The 17,755-nt window shown below is 62.3% G+C and overlaps 1 protein-coding gene across 3 annotated transcripts in view; it reads right to left on the bottom strand.

Annotated features, from left to right (window-relative positions):
* Window positions 1–460: 460 nt before the first annotated feature.
* Window positions 461–17,755, bottom strand: part of LOC137385069 (high affinity immunoglobulin epsilon receptor subunit beta-like) — a 98,349-nt gene continuing 81,054 nt past the window's right edge. For all 3 annotated transcript variants that reach the window (XM_068059807.1, XM_068059806.1, XM_068059808.1), the window contains 2 exons: window positions 4,584–4,706; window positions 461–2,857 (listed from right to left, as the gene is read on the bottom strand). In XM_068059807.1, the coding sequence (XP_067915908.1) occupies window positions 2,795–2,857; window positions 4,584–4,706 (186 nt within the window). In that variant the 3' untranslated portion in view covers window positions 461–2,794. The remainder of the gene's footprint in view (window positions 2,858–4,583; window positions 4,707–17,755) is intronic.

Genomic DNA, 17,755 nt, shown 5'->3' with positions numbered 1-17,755 from the left:
ATCCTCTGACGGTGCAGCTCTCCCTCAGTACTGACCCTCTGACAGTGCAGTATTCCCTCAGTACTGACCCTCTGACAGTGCAGCACTCCTTCAGTACTGATCCTCTTACGGTGCAGCACTCCCTCAGTACTGACCCTCTGACAGTGCAGTATTCCCTCAGTACTTACCGTCCGACAGTGCAGCACTCCCTCAGTACTGACCCTCCGACAGTGCAGCACTCCCTCACTACTTGGAAGTGTGAAGGCTGTGGACTGACAGTCAACCGAACAAAGATTCCAGGAAAGCTCTGCCTTTGAATATTGTGTGGTCTTGCTCCTTACGATAAATCTGTTTCCACCCGTACAGTTTTAGAAAGATTTTGATGTCCTGTTTAGAAGTGATGTGTGGTACTGGACTGTTGTGTTTTTATATAAATGGAAAAAATGATGACATATACTCTCACTGTCACTGATTGTTACCATTGTATAATTTTAATATATTTTACATTGCCAACCATGATACAACCCTTTCTAAGTGTAACAGAGTAGATTGGTTATGTGACTAACATGACTTTGCTAAATAATTTCACATTAGCCCTTCAGCTGCCTGGGCCCTAAGCTCTGGAATTCCCTCCCTAAACCTCTCCGCCTCTCTCTCTCCTCCTTTCAGACTCTCCTCAAATACTCCCACTCTGACCGAGCTTTGGGTCACCTCTCGCTAATAATCTCCTGATGTGAATCGGGTCAGATTTTCTCGGATTGAAGTGACAGGGGATGCCTTGTCAAAGGCGCTCTATAAATGCGGGCTGTTGTGGGAGTGATTTGTAGCACCGTTATTGGAGATACTGTCCCTGGAAGGGAGAGCAGGGTAGATTTACCTGGACTCCAAGGGTTAAGTTACGAGGAGAGATTACACAAACTAGGGATGGATTCCTTGGAATTTAGATGGTTAAGTGGGGGGGGGGAGTTGACAGCCATTTTCAAGATATTAAGGGGAACTGATCGGGGGGTGGTTGGAGAGAAACTCTTTCCGCTGGTCGGGGGGGTCTCGGACGAGGTGGGTCAAAGTCTAAAAATGGGAGCCAGAACTTTCAGGAGTGAAATTCAGGAACGTTTCTACACACAAAGGGTGGGAGAAGTTTGGAAATCTCGCCCGCAAACGGCAATCGATGCAGGACCAATTGTTTTTTCATTCTTTCATGTGAAATTGGCGTCACTGGCCAGGCCAGCATTTGTTGGTCCATCCCTATTTGCCCTTGAACTGAGTGGCTTGCGAGGCCATCGGAAGAGGGTAGTTAAGAGTGAGCCACATCGCTGTGGGTCTGGAGTCACATGTAGGCCAGACCGGGTAAGGACGGCAGAGTTCCTTCCCGAAAGGATATTAGTGAACAAGATGGGTTTTTTTGCGACAATCGATGACAGTTTCACGGTCACCATTACTGAGTCCAGCTGACAATTCCCGATTTTATTTCGATGAATTAATTACATTTATTATTCAATTGAATTTGACCATCCAATGGTGGGATTTGAATCCGTGTCCCCCAGGGGTACAGCTTCACTCGAAATCTGAGATCTTTGCTCTTTCATTGCTGGCCGATGGGAAACAATTATTTTTCTGCAACTGGTTAAGGAGGGAGCTCAGTGAACGTGGAGAGACTGGAGAAGCTGGGATTGTTCTCCTATGAGAGGAGGAGGTTAAGAGGCGATTTAATCGGTGCGCTTAATGCCGTGAAGGGTTTCGGATTCAGTAAATGAGGAGAAACAGTTTCCGGTGGCTGGAGGGTCGGTAACCAGAGGGACACAGATTGAAGATAATCGGCAGAGGGACCAGAGGGGGAGATGAGGAGAAATGTTTTTGACGCAGAGAGTTGTTGTGATCTGGAACGTCAATTAATAAGAACTGATAATCTGGGTCATTATCATATTTCAGCTTGTGGGAGCTTGCTGTGCGTAAAATGGCTGCCGCGCAGAAACAGAGAATCATCGAACGGTTACAGAAGAAGAGGCGGCTATTCGGCCCATCATGTCCCTGCCAACTCTCTGCCAGAGCAACTCACCTAGCCCCACTCCCCACTGCCTTTTCCCCGTCGCCCTGCAAATTCTTCCTCTCCAGATAATTCTCCAATTCCCTTTTGAGAGCCTCGATTGAATCTGCCTCCACCACACTCTCAGACAGAGCATTCCAGATCCTAACCACTCGCTGTGTGAAATAGTTTTCCCTCTTGTCTCTGTTGCTTCTTGCGCCAATCACCTTAAATCAGTGTCCTCTGGTTCCGGATCCTTCCACCAATGGGAACGGTTTCTCCTGATCTACTCTGTCCAGAACCCCCCCTCACGATTTTGAACACCTCGATCAAATCTCCTCTCAACCTTCTCTTCCCCGAGGAGAACAGTCCCAGCTTCTCCAATCTATCCACGTTAACTGAAGTCCCTCATCCCTGGGAACCATTCTCCTGAATCTTTCCTGCACCCTCTCTAACGCCTTCACATCCTTCCTAAAGTGTGGAGCCCGGAACTGGACACAATACTCCAGTTGAGGCTGAACCAGTGTTATAAACATTCACTGAATAACATCCTTGTTTTTGTTCTGTAATAATTCGGACATGATCTTGCAGTGACCGAGAGAATTCCATTGCCTGAGAAGAAGTTTGACACGTTGTAAAGTTTGGAAAGTTGCTGGTGAAAAGGGCAGTTTTTTTTTCTTGTCCTCTTTTTGCAGAGTCAGGGGATGGATAGGACTGAACGACGGAGAGAAACAGAAGGATTGTGTGGCAGCTGTTACCATATCAAAGGCAATCAACGATTAGATGAGATCTTCACTGGGATCCCCAAGGGTCTCCAGGGGGGTCTTGTGCTGCGGGTGGTCTCAACACCAGAGTCTGAATGCACAACAGAAAGAGAGATGCACAATAAATAGTAAAGCACTGCGAAAACCTTCAAAATGCACCAAAAAACGTATTACACTCAGAGGGTCAGTACTGAGGGTGTGCTGCACTGTCGGAGGGTCAGTACTGAGGGAGTGCGGCACTGTCGGAGGGTCAGTACTGAGGGAGTGCTGCACTGTCGGAGGGTTAGTATTGAGGGAGTGCTGCACTGTCGGAGGGTCAGTACTGAGGGAGTGCTGCACTGTCGGAGGGTTAGTATTGAGGGAGTGCTGCACTGTCGGAGGGTCAGTACTGAGGGAGTGCTGCACTGTCGGAGGGTCAGTACTGAGGGAGTGCTGCACTGTCGGAGGGTCAATACTGAGGGATTGCTGCACTGTCGGAAGGTCAGTACTGAGGGAGTGCTGCACTGTCGGAGGGTTAGTATTGAGGGAGTGCTGCACTGTCGGAGGGTTAGTATTGAGGGAGTGCTGCACTGTCGGAGGGTCAGTACTGAGGGAGTGCTGCACTGTCGGAGGGTCAGTACTGAGGGAGTGCGGCACTGTCGGAGGGTCAGTACTGAGGGAGTGCTGCACTGTCGGAGGGTCAGTACTGAGGGAGTGCTGCACTGTCGGAGGGTTAGTATTGAGGGAGTGCTGCACTGTCGGAGGGTCAGTACTGAGGGAGTGCTGCACTGTCGGAAGGTCAGTACTGAGAGAGTGCTGCACTGTCGGAGGGTCAGTACTGAGGGAATGCTGCACTGTCGAAAGGTCAGTACTGAGGGAGTGCTGCACTGTCGGAGGGTCAGTACTGAGGGAGTGCTGCACTGTCGGAGGGTCAGTACTGAGGGAGTGCGGCACTGTCGGAGGGTCAGTACTGAGAGAGTGCTGCACTGTCGGAGGGTTAGTACTGAGGGAGTGCGGCACTGTCGGAGGGTCAGTACTGAGAGAGTGCTGCACTGTCGGAGGGTCAGTACTGAGAGAGTCCTGCACTGTCAGAGGGTCAGTACTGAGGGAGTGCGGCACTGTCGGAGGGTCAGTACTGAGGGAGTGCGGCACTATCGGAGGGTCAGTACTGAGGGAGTGCGGCACTGTCGGAGGGTCAGTACTGAGGGAGTGCTGCACTGTCGGAGGGTTAGTATTGAGGGAGTGCTGCGCTGTCGGAGGGTCAGTACTGAGGGAGTGCTGAACTGTCGGAGGGTCAGTACTGAGGGAGTGCTGCACTGTCGGAGGGTCAGTACTGAGGGAGTGCTGCACTGTCAGAGGGTCAGTACTGAGGGAGTGCCGCACTATCAGAGGGTCAGTACTGAGGGAGTGCTGAACTGTCGGAGGGTCAGTACTGAGGGAGTGCCGCACTGTCAAAGCGCCATCTTTTGGGTCCCATGTTAACGGAGGCTTCCTCTGTTCTTCCAGTGATATATACTATGACCCGCGGGCACAATAGCAGGGGTCATTCTCCCTGCCGTTCTGCGCCCAGTTTTGTCCCTGAACTACAAATTAGATGATTCTGGCAGTGACCTTTGACCCCCGTGAGACCCGGGGATTAATTCCTGCCACGAACAGACGTCACCTCCAGCCCCAACCCCGAAATAGAGGGTCGTGTCAGTCTGCTGCAGGACATTGTTTCATTAAACAGAGATTGGTCGTTGTTCATGTCGACTGACGTGACCGACCCCGGTCGCTTTGAAACATTCCCCCTCCCCACCACCGGGACACCATGGCCACCGTAAAGCTAGACTTCCTACCGTCTTGCTCAGAGACAACGAGCGCAATGACTTCCGTGCGTAGGCAGTAATCACGACGGAAATGATGACTTCCAAAAGGATGAACAACATCGGGAAAAGGGACACCACGATAACCAGTGTATCCTGATGGGAGGAGGAAAGGAGGTGCAGTTTTATCAGTGTCGGAAACACAGCCAGGCTGGCTATCAAAATGCACAATCACCATTCTTGGTGATGCTGTCTCCCCATCCCCCTCCCAGTCTCTCTCTCCCCATCCCCCACCCAGTCCCTCTCTCCCCATCCCCCACCCAGTCCCTCTCTCCCCATCCCCCTCCCAGTCCCTCTCTCCCCATCCCCCACCCAGTCCCTCTCTCCCCATCCCCCACCCAGTCCCTCTCTCCCCATCCCCCACCCAGTCTCTCTCTCCCCATCCCCCTCCCAGTCTCTCTCTCCCCATCCCCCACCCAGTCCCTCTCTCCCCATCCCCCACCCAGTCTCTCTCTCCCCATCCCCCACCCAGTCCCTCTCTCCCCATCCCCCTCCCAGTCCCTCGCTCCCCATCCCCCTCCCAGTCTCTCTCTCCCCATCCCCCTCCCAGTCCCTCTCTCCCCATCCCCCTCCCAGTCCCTCTCTCCCCATCCCCCACCCAGTCCCTCTCTCCCCATCCCCCTCCCAGTCCCTCTCTCCCCATCCCCCTCCCAGCCCCTCTCTCCCCATCCCCCTCCCAGTCCCTCTCTCCCCATCCCCCTCCCAGTCCCTGTCTCCCCATCCCCCTCCCAGTCTCTCTCTCCCCATCCCCCTCCCAGTCTCTCTCTCCCCATCCCCCTCCCAGTCCCTCTCTCCCCATCCCCCTCCCAGTCCCTCTCTCCCCATCCCCCTCCCAGTCCCTCTCTCCCCATCCCCCTCCCAGTCCCTCTCTCCCCATCCCCCTCCCAGTCTCTCTCTCCCCATCCCCCTCCCAGTCTCTCTCTCCCCATCCCCCTCCCAGTCCCTCTCTCCCCATCCCCCTCCCAGTCTCTCTCTCCCCATCCCCCTCCCAGTCCCTCTCTCCCCATCCCCCTCCCAGTCCCTCTCTCCCCATCCCCCTCCCAGTCCCTCTCTCCCCATCCCCCTCCCAGTCCCTCTCTCCCCATCCCCCTCCCAGTCCCTCTCTCCCCATCCCCCTCCCAGTCTCTCTCTCCCCATCCCCCTCCCAGTCCCTCTCTCCCCATCCCCCTCCCAGTCTCTCTCTCCCCATCCCCCTCCCAGTCCCTCTCTCCCCATCCCCCTCCCAGTCCCTCTCTCCCCATCCCCCTCCCAGTCCCTCTCTCCCCATCCCCCTCCCAGTCCCTCTCTCCCCATCCCCCTCCCAGTCCCTCTCTCCCCATCCCCCTCCCAGTCTCTCTCTCCCCATCCCCCTCCCAGTCTCTCTCTCCCCATCCCCCTCCCAGTCTCTCTCTCCCCATCCCCCTCCCAGTCCCTCTCTCCCCATCCCCCTCCCAGTCCCTCTCTCCCCATCCCCCTCCCAGTCTCTCTCTCCCCATCCCCCTCCCAGTCTCTCTCTCCCCATCCCCCTCCCAGTCCCTCTCTCCCCATCCCCCTCCCAGTCCCTCTCTCCCCATCCCCCTCCCAGTCTCTCTCTCCCCATCCCCCTCCCAGTCCCTCTCTCCCCATCCCCCTCCCAGTCTCTCTCTCCCCATCCCCCTCCCAGTCCCTCACTCCCCATCCCCCTCCCAGTCCCTCTCTCCCCATCCCCCTCCCAGTCTCTCACTCCCCACGCCCCTCCCAGTCTCTCTCTCCCCATCCCCTTCCCAGTCCCTCACTCCCCATCCCCCTCCCAGTCCCTCTCTCCCCATCCCACTCCCAGTCTCTCTCTCCCCACACCCCTCCCAGTCTATCTCTCCCCATCCCCCTCCCAGTCCCTCTCTCCCCATCCCCCTCCCAGTCTCACTCTCCCCATCCCCCTCCCAGTCCCTCTCTCCCCATCCCCCTCCCAGTCTCTCTCTCCCCATCCCCCTCCCAGTCCCTCTCTCCCCATCCCCCTCCCAGTCTCTCTCTCCCCATCCCCCTCTCTGTCTCACTCTCCCCATCCCCCTCCCAGTCCCTCTCTCCCCATCCCCCTCCCAGTCTCTCTCTCCCCATCCCCCTCCCAGTCTCTCTCTCCCCATCCCCCTCCCAGCCCCTCTCTCCCCATCCCCCTCCCAGTCCCTCTATCCCCATCCCCCTCCCAGTCTCTCTCTCCCCATCCCCCTCCCAGTCCCTCTCTCCCCATCCCCCTCCCAGTCTCTCTCTCCCCATCCCCCTCCCAGTCTCTCTCACCCCATCCCCCTCCCAGTCCCTCTCTCCCCATCCCCCTCCCAGTCTCTCTCTCCCCATCCCCCTCCCAGTCTCTCTCTCCCCATCCCCCTCCCAGTCCCTCACTCCCCATCCCTCTCCCAGTCCCTCTCTCCCCATCCCCCTCCCAGTCCCTCTCTCCCCATCCCCCTCCCAGTCTCTCTCTCCCCATCCCCCTCCCAGTCTCTCTCTCCCCATCCCCCTCCCAGTCTCTCTCTCCCCATCCCCCTCCCAGTCCCTCTCTCCCCATTCCCCTCCCAGTCCCTCTCTCCCCATCCCCCTCCCAGTCCCTCTCTCCCCATCCCCCTCCCAGTCTCTCTCTCCCCATCCCCCTCCCAGTCTCTCTCTCCCCATCCCCCTCCCAGTCCCTCTCTCCCCATCCCCCTCCCAGTCTCTCTCTCCCCATCCCCCTCCCAGTCCCTCTCTCCCCATCCCCCTCCCAGTCCCTCTCTCCCCATCCCCCTCCCAGTCCCTCTCTCCCCATCCCCCTCCCAGTCCCTCTCTCCCCATCCCCCTCCCAGTCCCTCTCTCCCCATCCCCCTCCCAGTCCCTCTCTCCCCATCCCCCTCCCAGTCTCTCTCTCCCCATCCCCCTCCCAGTCTCTCTCTCCCCATCCCCCTCCCAGTCCCTCTCTCCCCATCCCCCTCCCAGTCCCTCTCTCCCCATCCCCCTCCCAGTCCCTCTCTCCCCATCCCCCTCCCAATCTCACTCACCCCACGCCCCTCCCAGTCTCTCTCTCCCCATCCCCCTCCCAGTCTCTCTCTCCCCATCCCCCTCCCAGTCTCTCTCTCCCCATCCCCCTCCCAGTCCCTCTCTCCCCATCCCCCTCCCAGTCTCTCTCTCCCCATCCCCCTCCCAGTCTCTCTCTCCCCATCCCCCTCCCAGTCCCTCTCTCCCCATCCCCCTCCCAGTCCCTCTCTCCCCATCCCCCTCCCAGTCCCTCTCTCCCCATCCCCCTCCCAGTCCCTCTCTCCCCATCCCCCTCCCAGTCTCTCTCTCCCCATCCCCCTCCCAGTCCCTCTCTCCCCATCCCCCTCCCAGTCCCTCTCTCCCCATCCCCCTCCCAGTCTCTCTCTCCCCATCCCCCTCCCAGTCTCTCTCTCCCCATCCCCCTCCCAGTCTCTCTCTCCCCATCCCCCTCCCAGTCCCTCTCTCCCCATCCCCCTCCCAGTCCCTCTCTCCCCATCCCCCTCCCAGTCCCTCTCTCCCCATCCCCCTCCCAGTCCCTCTCTCCCCATCCCCCTCCCAGTCTCTCTCTCCCCATCCCCCTCCCAGTCTCTCTCTCCCCATCCCCCTCCCAGTCCCTCTCTCCCCATCCCCCTCCCAGTCCCTCTCTCCCCATCCCCCTCCCAGTCCCTCTCTCCCCATCCCCCTCCCAGTCCCTCTCTCCCCATCCCCCTCCCAGTCCCTCTCTCCCCATCCCCCTCCCAGTCCCTCTCTCCCCATCCCCCTCCCAGTCCCTCTCTCCCCATCCCCCTCCCAGTCTCTCTCTCCCCATCCCCCTCCCAGTCTCTCTCTCCCCATCCCCCTCCCAGTCCCTCTCTCCCCATCCCCCTCCCAGTCCCTCTCTCCCCATCCCCCTCCCAGTCCCTCTCTCCCCATCCCCCTCCCAATCTCACTCTCCCCACGCCCCTCCCAGTCTCTCTCTCCCCATCCCCCTCCCAGTCTCTCTCTCCCCATCCCCCTCCCAGTCTCTCTCTCCCCATCCCCCTCCCAGTCCCTCTCTCCCCATCCCCCTCCCAGTCTCTCTCTCCCCATCCCCCTCCCAGTCTCTCTCTCCCCATCCCCCTCCCAGTCCCTCTCTCCCCATCCCCCTCCCAGTCCCTCTCTCCCCATCCCCCTCCCAGTCCCTCTCTCCCCATCCCCCTCCCAGTCCCTCTCTCCCCATCCCCCTCCCAGTCCCTCTCTCCCCATCCCCCTCCCAGTCTCTCTCTCCCCATCCCCCTCCCAGTCCCTCTCTCCCCATCCCCCTCCCAGTCCCTCTCTCCCCATCCCCCTCCCAGTCTCTCTCTCCCCATCCCCCTCCCAGTCTCTCTCTCCCCATCCCCCTCCCAGTCTCTCTCTCCCCATCCCCCTCCCAGTCCCTCTCTCCCCATCCCCCTCCCAGTCCCTCTCTCCCCATCCCCCTCCCAGTCCCTCTCTCCCCATCCCCCTCCCAGTCCCTCTCTCCCCATCCCCCTCCCAGTCTCTCTCTCCCCATCCCCCTCCCAGTCTCTCTCTCCCCATCCCCCTCCCAGTCCCTCTCTCCCCATCCCCCTCCCAGTCCCTCTCTCCCCATCCCCCTCCCAGTCTCTCTCTCCCCATCCCCCTCCCAGTCCCTCTCTCCCCATCCCCCTCCCAGTCTCTCTCTCCCCATCCCCCTCCCAGTCTCTCTCTCCCCATCCCCCTCCCAGTCCCTCTCTCCCCATCCCCCTCCCAGTCCCTCTCTCCCCATCCCCCTCCCAGTCTCTCTCTCCCCATCCCCCTCCCAGTCCCTCTCTCCCCATCCCCCTCCCAGTCTCTCTCTCCCCATCCCCCTCCCAGTCCCTCTCTCCCCATCCCCCTCCCAGTCTCTCTCTCCCCATCCCCCTCCCAGTCCCTCTCTCCCCATCCCCCTCCCAGTCTCTCTCTCCCCATCCCCCTCCCAGTCCCTCTCTCCCCATCCCCCTCCCAGTCCCTCTCTCCCCATCCCCCTCCCAGTCTCTCTCTCCCCATCCCCCTCCCAGTCCCTCTCTCCCCATTCCCTCCCAGTCCCTCTCTCCCCATCCCCCTCCCAGTCCCTCTCTCCCCATCCCCCTCCCAGTCTCTCTCTCCCCATCCCCCTCCCAGTCCCTCTCTCCCCATCCCCCTCCCAATCTCACTCTCCCCATCCCCCTCCCAGTCCCTCTCTCCCCATCCCCCTCCCAGTCTCTCTCTCCCCATCCCCCTCCCTGTCTCTCTCTCCCCATCCCCCTCCCAGTCCCTCTCTCCCCATCCCCCTCCCAGTCCCTCTCTCCCCATCCCCCTCCCAGTCTCTCTCTCCCCATCCCCCTCCCAGTCTCTCTCTCCCCATCCCCCTCCCAGTCCCTCTCTCCCCATCCCCCTCCCAGTCCCTCTCTCCCCATCCCCCTCCCAGTCTCTCTCTCCCCATCCCCCTCCCAGTCTCTCTCTCCCCATCCCCCTCCCAGTCTCTCTCTCCCCATCCCCCTCCCAGTCTCTCTCTCCCCATCCCCCTCCCAGTCCCTCTCTCCCCATCCCCCTCCCAGTCTCTCTCTCCCCATCCCCCTCCCAGTCCCTCTCTCCCCATCCCCCTCCCAGTCCCTCTCTCCCCATCCCCCTCTCTGTCTCACTCTCCCCATCCCCCTCCCAGTCTATCTCTCCCCATCCCCCTCTCAGTCTCACGCTCCCCATCCCCCTCCCAGTCTCTCTCTCCCCATCCCCCTCCCAGTCTCACTCTCCCCACGCCCCTCCCAGTCTCTCTCTCCCCATCCCCCTCCCAGTCTCTCTCTCCCCATCCCCCTCCCAGTCTCTCTCTCCCCATCCCCCACCCAGTCTCTCTCTCCCCATCCCCCTCCCAGTCCCTCACTTCCCATCCCCCTCCCAGTCCCTCTCTCCCCATCCCCCTCCCAGTCCCTCTCTCCCCATCCCCCTCTCAGTCTCACTCTCCCCACGCCCCTCCCAGTCTCTCTCTCCCCATCCCCCTCCCAGTCTCTCTCTCCCCATCCCCCTCCCAGTCTCTCTCTCCCCATCCCCCTCCCAGTCCCTCACTTCCCATCCCCCTCCCAGTCCCTCTCTCCCCATCCCCCTCCCAGTCTCTCTATCCCCATCCCCCTCCCAGTCCCTCACTTCCCATCCCCCTCCCAGTCCCTCTCTCCCCATCCCCCTCCCAGTCTCTCTCTCCCCATCCCCCTCCCAGTCTCTCTCTCCCCATCCCCCTCCCAGTCTCTCTCTCCCCATCCCCCTCCCAGTCCCTCTCTCCCCATCCCCCTCCCAGTCTCTCTCTCCCCATCCCCCTCTCAGTCTCACTCTCCCCACGCCCCTCCCAGTCTCTCTCTCCCCATCCCCCTCCCAGTCTCTCTCTCCCCATCCCCCTCCCAGTCTCTCTCTCCCCATCCCCCTCCCAGTCTCTCTCTCCCCATCCCCCTCCCAGTCCCTCTCTCCCCATCCCCCTCCCAGTCTCTCTCTCCCCATCCCCCTCCCAGTCTCTCTCTCCCCATCCCCCTCCCAGTCCCTCTCTCCCCATCCCCCTCCCAGTCCCTCTCTCCCCATCCCCCTCCCAGTCTCACTCTCCCCATCCCCCTCCCAGTCTCTCTCTCCCCATCCCCCTCCCAGTCCCTCTCTCCCCATCCCCCTCCCAGTCCCTCTCTCCCCATCCCCCTCCCAGTCTCTCTCTCCCCATCCCCCTCTCAGTCTCACTCTCCCCACGCCCCTCCCAGTCTCTCTCTCCCCATCCCCATCCCAGTCTCTCTCTCCCCATCCCCCTCCCATTCTCTCTCTCCCCATCCCCCTCCCAGTCCCTCACTTCCCATCCCCCTCCCAGTCCCTCTCTCCCCATCCCCCTCCCAGTCTCTCTCTCCCCATCCCCCTCCCAGTCCCTCTCTCCCCATCCCCCTCCCAGTCTCACTCTCCCCATCCCCCTCCCAGTCTCTCACTCGCCATCCCTCTCCCAGTCTCTCTCTCCCCATCCCCCTCCCAGTCTCTCTCTCCCCATCCCCCTCCCAGTCTCTCTCTCCCCATCCCCCTCCCAGTCTCTCACTCGCCATCCCTCTCCCAGTCTCTCTCTCCCCATCCCCCTCCCAGTCTCACTCTCCCCATCCCCCTCCCAGTCTCTCTCTCCCCATCCCCCTCCCAGTCTCTCTCTCCCCATCCCCCTCCCAGTCCCTCTCTCCCCATCCCCCTCCCAGTCCCTCTCTCCCCATCCCCCTCCCAGTCTCACTCTCCCCATCCCCCTCCCAGTCTCTCTCTCCCCATCCCCCTCCCAGTCTCTCTCTCCCCATCCCCCTCCCAGTCTCTCTCTCCCCATCCCCCTCCCAGTCTCTCTCTCCCCATCCCCCTCCCAGTCCCTCTCTCCCCATTCCCCTCCCAGTCCCTCTCTCCCCATCCCCCTCCCAGTCCCTCTCTCCCCATCCCCCTCCCAGTCTCTCTCTCCCCATCCCCCTCCCAGTCTCTCTCTCCCCATCCCCCTCCCAGTCCCTCTCTCCCCATCCCCCTCCCAGTCTCACTCTCCCCATCCCCCTCCCAGTCTATCTCTCCCCATCCCCCTCCCAGTCTCTCTCTCCCCATCCCCCTCCCAGTCTCTCTCTCCCCATACCTCTCCCAGTCTCTCTCTCCCCATCCCCCTCCCAGTCTCACTCTCCCCATCCCCCTCCCAGTCTCTCACTCCCCATCCCCCTCCCAGTCTCTCACTCCCCATCCCCCTCCCAGTCTCACTCTCCCCATCCCCCTCCCAGTCTCTCTCTCCCCATCCCCCTCCCAGTCTCTCACTCGCCATCCCCCTCCCAGTCTCACTCTCCCCATCCCCCTCCCAGTCTCACTCTCCCCATCCCCCTCCCAGTCTCTCACTCCCCATCCCCCTCCCAGTCTCTCACTCCCCATCCCCCTCCCAGTCTCACTCTCCCCATCCCCCTCCCAGTCTCTCTCTCCCCATCCCCCTCCAGTCTCTCACTCCCCATCCCCCTCCCAGTCTCTCACTCGCCATCCCTCTCCCAGTCTCTCTCTCCCCATCCCCCTCCCAGTCTCACTCTCCCCATCCCCCTCCCAGTCTCACTCTCCCCACCCCCTCCCAGTCTCACTCTCCCCATCCCCCACCCAGTCTCACACTCCCCATCCCCCTCCCAGTCTCTCACTCCCCATCCCCCTCCCAGTCTCTCTCTCCCCATCCCCCTCCCAGTCTCTCTCTCCCCATCCCCCACCCAGTCTCACACTCCCCATCCCCCTCCCAGTCTCTCACTCCCCATCCCCCTCCCAGTCTCTCTCTCCCCATCCCCCTCCCAGTCTCTCTCTCCCCATCCCCCTCCCAGTCTCACTCTCCCCATCCCCCCCCCAGTCTCACTCTCCCCATCCCCCACCCAGTCTCACACTCCCCATCCCCCTCCCAGTCTCTCACTCCCCATCCCCCTCCCAGTCTCACTCTCCCCATCCCCCTCCCAGTCTCACTCTCCCCATCCCCCACCCAGTCTCACACTCCCCATCCCCCTCCCAGTCTCTCACTCCCCATCCCCCTCCCAGTCTCTCTCTCCCCATCCCCCTCCCAGTCTCTCTCTCCCCATCCCCCTCCCAGTCTCACTCTCCCCTTCCCCCTCCCAGTCTCACTCTCCCCATCCCCCTCCCAGTCTCTCACTCCCCATCCCCCTCCCAGTCTCTCTCTCCCCATCCCCCTCCCAGTCTCTCTCTCCCCATCCCTCTCCCAGTCCCTCTCTCCCCATCCCCCTCCCAGTCCGTCTCTCCCCATCCCCCTCCAGTCTCTCACTCCCCATCCCCCTCCCAGTCTCTCACTCGCCATCCCTCTCCCAGTCTCTCTCTCCCCATCCCCCTCCCAGTCTCACTCTCCCCATCCCCCTCGCAGTCTCACTCTCCCCATCCCCCTCCCAGTCTCTCTCTCTCCATCCCCCTCCCAGTCTCACTCTCCCCTTCCCCCTCCAGTCTCACTCTCCCCATCCCCCTCCCAGTCTCTCACTCCCCATCCCCCTCCCAGTCTCTCTCTCCCCATCCCCCTCCCAGTCCCTCTCTCCCCATCCCTCTACCAGTCTCACTCTCCCCATCCCCCTCCCAGTCTCACTCTCCCCATCCCCCTCCCAGTCTCTCTCTCCCCATCCCCCTCCCAGTCTCTCACTCCCCATCCCCCTCCCAGTCTCTCTCTCCCCATCCCCCTCCCAGTCCCTCTCTCCCCATCCCCCTCCCAGTCTCACTCTCCCCATCCCCCTCCCAGTCTCTCACTCGCCATCCCTCTCCCAGTCTCTCTCTCCCCATCCCCCTCCCAGTCTCACTCTCCCCATCCCCCTCCCAGTCTCTCACTCGCCATCCCTCTCCCAGTCCCTCTCTCCCCATCCCCCTCCCAGTCTCTCTCTCCCCATCCCCCTCCCAGTCCCTCTCTCCCCATCCCCCTCCCAGTCCCTCTCTCCCCATCCCCCTCCCAGTCTCTCACTCGCCATCCCTCTCCCAGTCTCTCTCTCCCCATCCCCCTCCCAGTCTCACTCTCCCCATCCCCCTCCCAGTCTCTCACTCGCCATCCCTCTCCCAGTCCCTCTCTCCCCATCCCCCTCCCAGTCTCTCTCTCCCCATCCACCTCCCAGTCTCTCTCTCCCCATCCCCCTCCCAGTCCCTCTCTCCCCACGCCCCTCCCAGTCTCTCTCTCCCCATCCCCCTCCCAGTCTCTCTCTCCCCATCCCCCTCCCAGTCCCTCTCTCCCCATCCCCCTCCCAGTCTCTCACTCCCCATTCCCCTCCCAGTCCCTCTCTCCCCATCCCCTTCCCAGTCTCTCTCTCCCCATCCCCCTCCCAGTGTCACTCTCCCCACCCCCTCCCAGTCTCACTCTCCCCACGCCCCTCCCAGTCTCACTCTCCCCACACCCCTCCCAGTCTCTCTCTCCCCATCCCCCTCCCAGTCTCTCTCTCCCCTTCCCCCTCCCAGTATCTCTCTCCCCATCCCCCTCCCAGTCTCACTCACCCCATCCCCCTCCCAGTCTCACTCTCCCCACGCCCCACCCAGTCTCACTCTCCCCATCCCCCTCCCAGACCCTCTCTCCCCACACCCCTCCCAGTCTCTCTCTCCCCATCCCCCTCCCAGTCTCTCTCTCCCCATCCCCCTCCCAGTCTCTCTCTCCCCATCACACTCCCAGTCTCACTCTCCCCACGCCCCTCCCAGTCTCACTCTCGCCATCCCCCTCCCAGTCTCACTCTACCCACGCCCCTCCCAGTCTCTCACTCGCCATCCCTCTCCCAGTCTCTCTCTCCCCTTCCCCCTCCCAGTCTCACTCTCCCCATCCCCCTCCCAGTCTCTCACTCCCCATCCCCCTCCCAGTCTCTCACTCCCCATCCCCCTCCCAGTCTCTCTCTCCCCATCCCCCTCCCAGTCTCACTCTCCCCATCCCCCTCCCAGTCTCACTCTCCCCATCCCCCTCCCAGTCTCTCACTCCCCATCCCCCTCCCAGTCCCTCTCTCCCCATCCCCCTCCCAGTCTCTCACTCCCCATTCCCCTCCCATTCCCTCTCTCCCCATCCCCTTCCCAGTCTCTCTCTCCCCATCCCCCTCCAGTCTCACTCCACCCACGCCCCTCCCAGTCTCTCACTCGCCATCCCTCTCCCAGTCTCTCTCTCCCCATCCCCCTCCCAGTCTCACTCTCCCCATCCCCCTCCCAGTCTCTCACTCCCCATCCCCCTCCCAGTCTCTCTCTCCCCATCCCCCTCCCAGTCTCACTCTCGCCATCCCCCTCCCAGTCTCACTCTACCCACGCCCCTCCCAGTCTCTCACTCGCCATCCCTCTCCCAGTCTCTCTCTCCCCATCCCCCTCCCAGTCTCACTCTCCCCATCCCCCTCCCAGTCTCTCACTCCCCATCCCCCTCCAGTCTCTCACTCCCCATCCCCCTCCCAGTCTCTCTCTCCCCATCCCCCTCCCAGTCTCTCTCTCCCCATCCCCCTCCCAGTCCCTCTCTCCCCATCCCCCTCCCAGTCTCTCACTCCCCATTCCCCTCCCAGTCCCTCTCTCCCCCATCCCCTTCCCAGTCTCTCTCTCCCCATCCCCCTCCCAGTGTCACTCTCCCCACCCCCTCCCAGTCTCACTCTCCCCACGCCCCTCCCAGTCTCACTCTCCCCACACCCCTCCCAGTCTCTCTCTCCCCATCCCCCTCCCAGTCTCTCTCTCCCCTTCCCCCTCCCAGTATCTCTCTCCCCATCCCCCTCCCAGTCTCACTCACCCCATCCCCCTCCCAGTCTCACTCTCCCCACGCCCCACCCAGTCTCACTCTCCCCATCCCCCTCCCAGACCCTCTCTCCCCACGCCCCTCCCAGTCTCTCTCTCCCCATCCCCCTCCCAGTCTCTCTCTCCCCATCCCCCTCCCAGTCTCTCTCTCCCCATCACACTCCCAGTCTCACTCTCCCCACGCCCCTCCCAGTCTCACTCTCGCCATCCCCCTCCCAGTCTCACTCTACCCACGCCCCTCCCAGTCTCTCACTCGCCATCCCTCTCCCAGTCTCTCTCTCCCCATCCCCCTCCCAGTCTCCCTCTCCCCATCCCCCTCCCAGTCTTCTCACTCCCCATCCCCCTCCCAGTCTCTCACTCCCCATCCCCCTCCCAGTCTCTCTCTCCCCATCCCCCTCCCAGTCTCACTCTCCCCATCCCCCTCCCAGTCTCACTCTCCCCATCCCCCTCCCAGTCTCTCACTCCCCATCCCCCTCCCAGTCCCTCTCTCCCCATCCCCCTCCCAGTCTCTCACTCCCCATTCCCCTCCCATTCCCTCTCTCCCCATCCCCTTCCCAGTCTCTCTCTCCCCATCCCCCTCCCAGTGTCACTCTCCCCACCCCCTCCCAGTCTCACTCTCCCCACGCCCCTCCCAGTCTCACTCTCCCCACACCCCTCCCAGTCTCTCTCTCCCCATCCCCCTCCCAGTCTCTCTCTCCCCTTCCCCCTCCCAGTATCTCTCTCCCCATCCCCCTCCCAGTCTCACTCACCCCATCCCCCTCCCAGTCTCACTCTCCCCACGCCCCACCCAGTCTCACTCTCCCCACGCCCCTCCCAGTCTCTCTCTCCCCATCCCCCTCCCAGTCTCTCTCTCCCCATCCCCCTCCCAGTCCCTCTCTCCCCACGCCCCTCCCAGTCTCTCTCTCCCCATCACACTCCCAGTCTCACTCTCCCCACGCCCCTCCCAGTCTCTCACTTCCCACGCCCCTCCCAGCCTCTCACTCCCCATCCCCCTCCCAGTCCCTCTCTCCCCACGCCCCTCCCAGTCCCTCTCTCCCCATCCCCCTCCCAGTCTCTCACTCCCCACGCCCCTCCCAGTCTCTCACTCCCCATCCCCCTCCCAGTCCCTCTCTCCCCACGCCCCTCCCAGTCTCTCTCTCCCCATCCACCTCCCAGTCTCTCACTCCCCATCCCCCTCCCAGTCTCTCTCTCCCCATCCCCCTCCCAGTCTCTCTCTCCCCATGCCCCTCCCAGTCTCTCACTCCCCATCCCCCTCCCAGTCTCATTCTCCCCATTCCCCTCCCAGTCCCTCTCTCCCCATCCCCCTCCCAGTCCCTCCCTCCCCACGCCCCTCCCAGTCCCTCTCTCCCCATCCCCCTCCCAGTCTCTCTCTCCCCACGCCCCTCCCAGTCTCTCTCTCCCCACACCCCTCCCAGTCCCTCTCTCCCCACGCCCCTCCCAGTCTCTCACTCCCCATCCCCCTCCCAGTCTCTCTCTCCCCATCCCCCTCCCAGACTCTCTCTCCCCATCCCCCTCCCAGTCTCACACTCCCCACACCCCTCCCAGTCTCTCACTCCCCATCCCCCTCCCAGTCTCTCTCTCCCCACGCCCCTCCCAGTCTCTCTCTCCCCATCCACCTCCCAGTCTCTCTCTCCCCACGCCCCTCCCAGTCTCTCACTCCCCACGCCCCTCCCAGTCCCTCTCTCCCCATCCCCCTCCCAGTCCCTCTCTCCCCACGCCCCTCCCAGTCTCTCACTCCCCACGCCCCTCCCAATCTCTCACTCCCCACGCCCCTCCCAGTCTCACTCTCCCCCTGCCCCTCCCAGTCCCTCTCTCCCCACGCCCCTCCCAGTCTCTCTCTCCCCATCCCCCTCCTAGTCTCTCTCTCCCCACACCCCTCCCAGTCTCTCACTCCCCACGCCCCTCCCAGTCTCTCTCTCCCCACGCCCCTCCCAGTCTCTCACTCCCCACGCCCCTCCCAGTCTCACTCTCCCCATCGCCCTCCCAGTCTCAACCTCCCCACACCC

The sequence above is a fragment of the Heterodontus francisci genome, chromosome 28 (assembly GCF_036365525.1).
Source record: "Heterodontus francisci isolate sHetFra1 chromosome 28, sHetFra1.hap1, whole genome shotgun sequence".
NCBI classification, from domain to species: Eukaryota; Metazoa; Chordata; class Chondrichthyes; order Heterodontiformes; family Heterodontidae; genus Heterodontus; species Heterodontus francisci.
The sequence above is the reverse complement of the archived record's forward strand: the minus strand, read 5'-3'. Positions and strand labels throughout refer to the sequence as shown.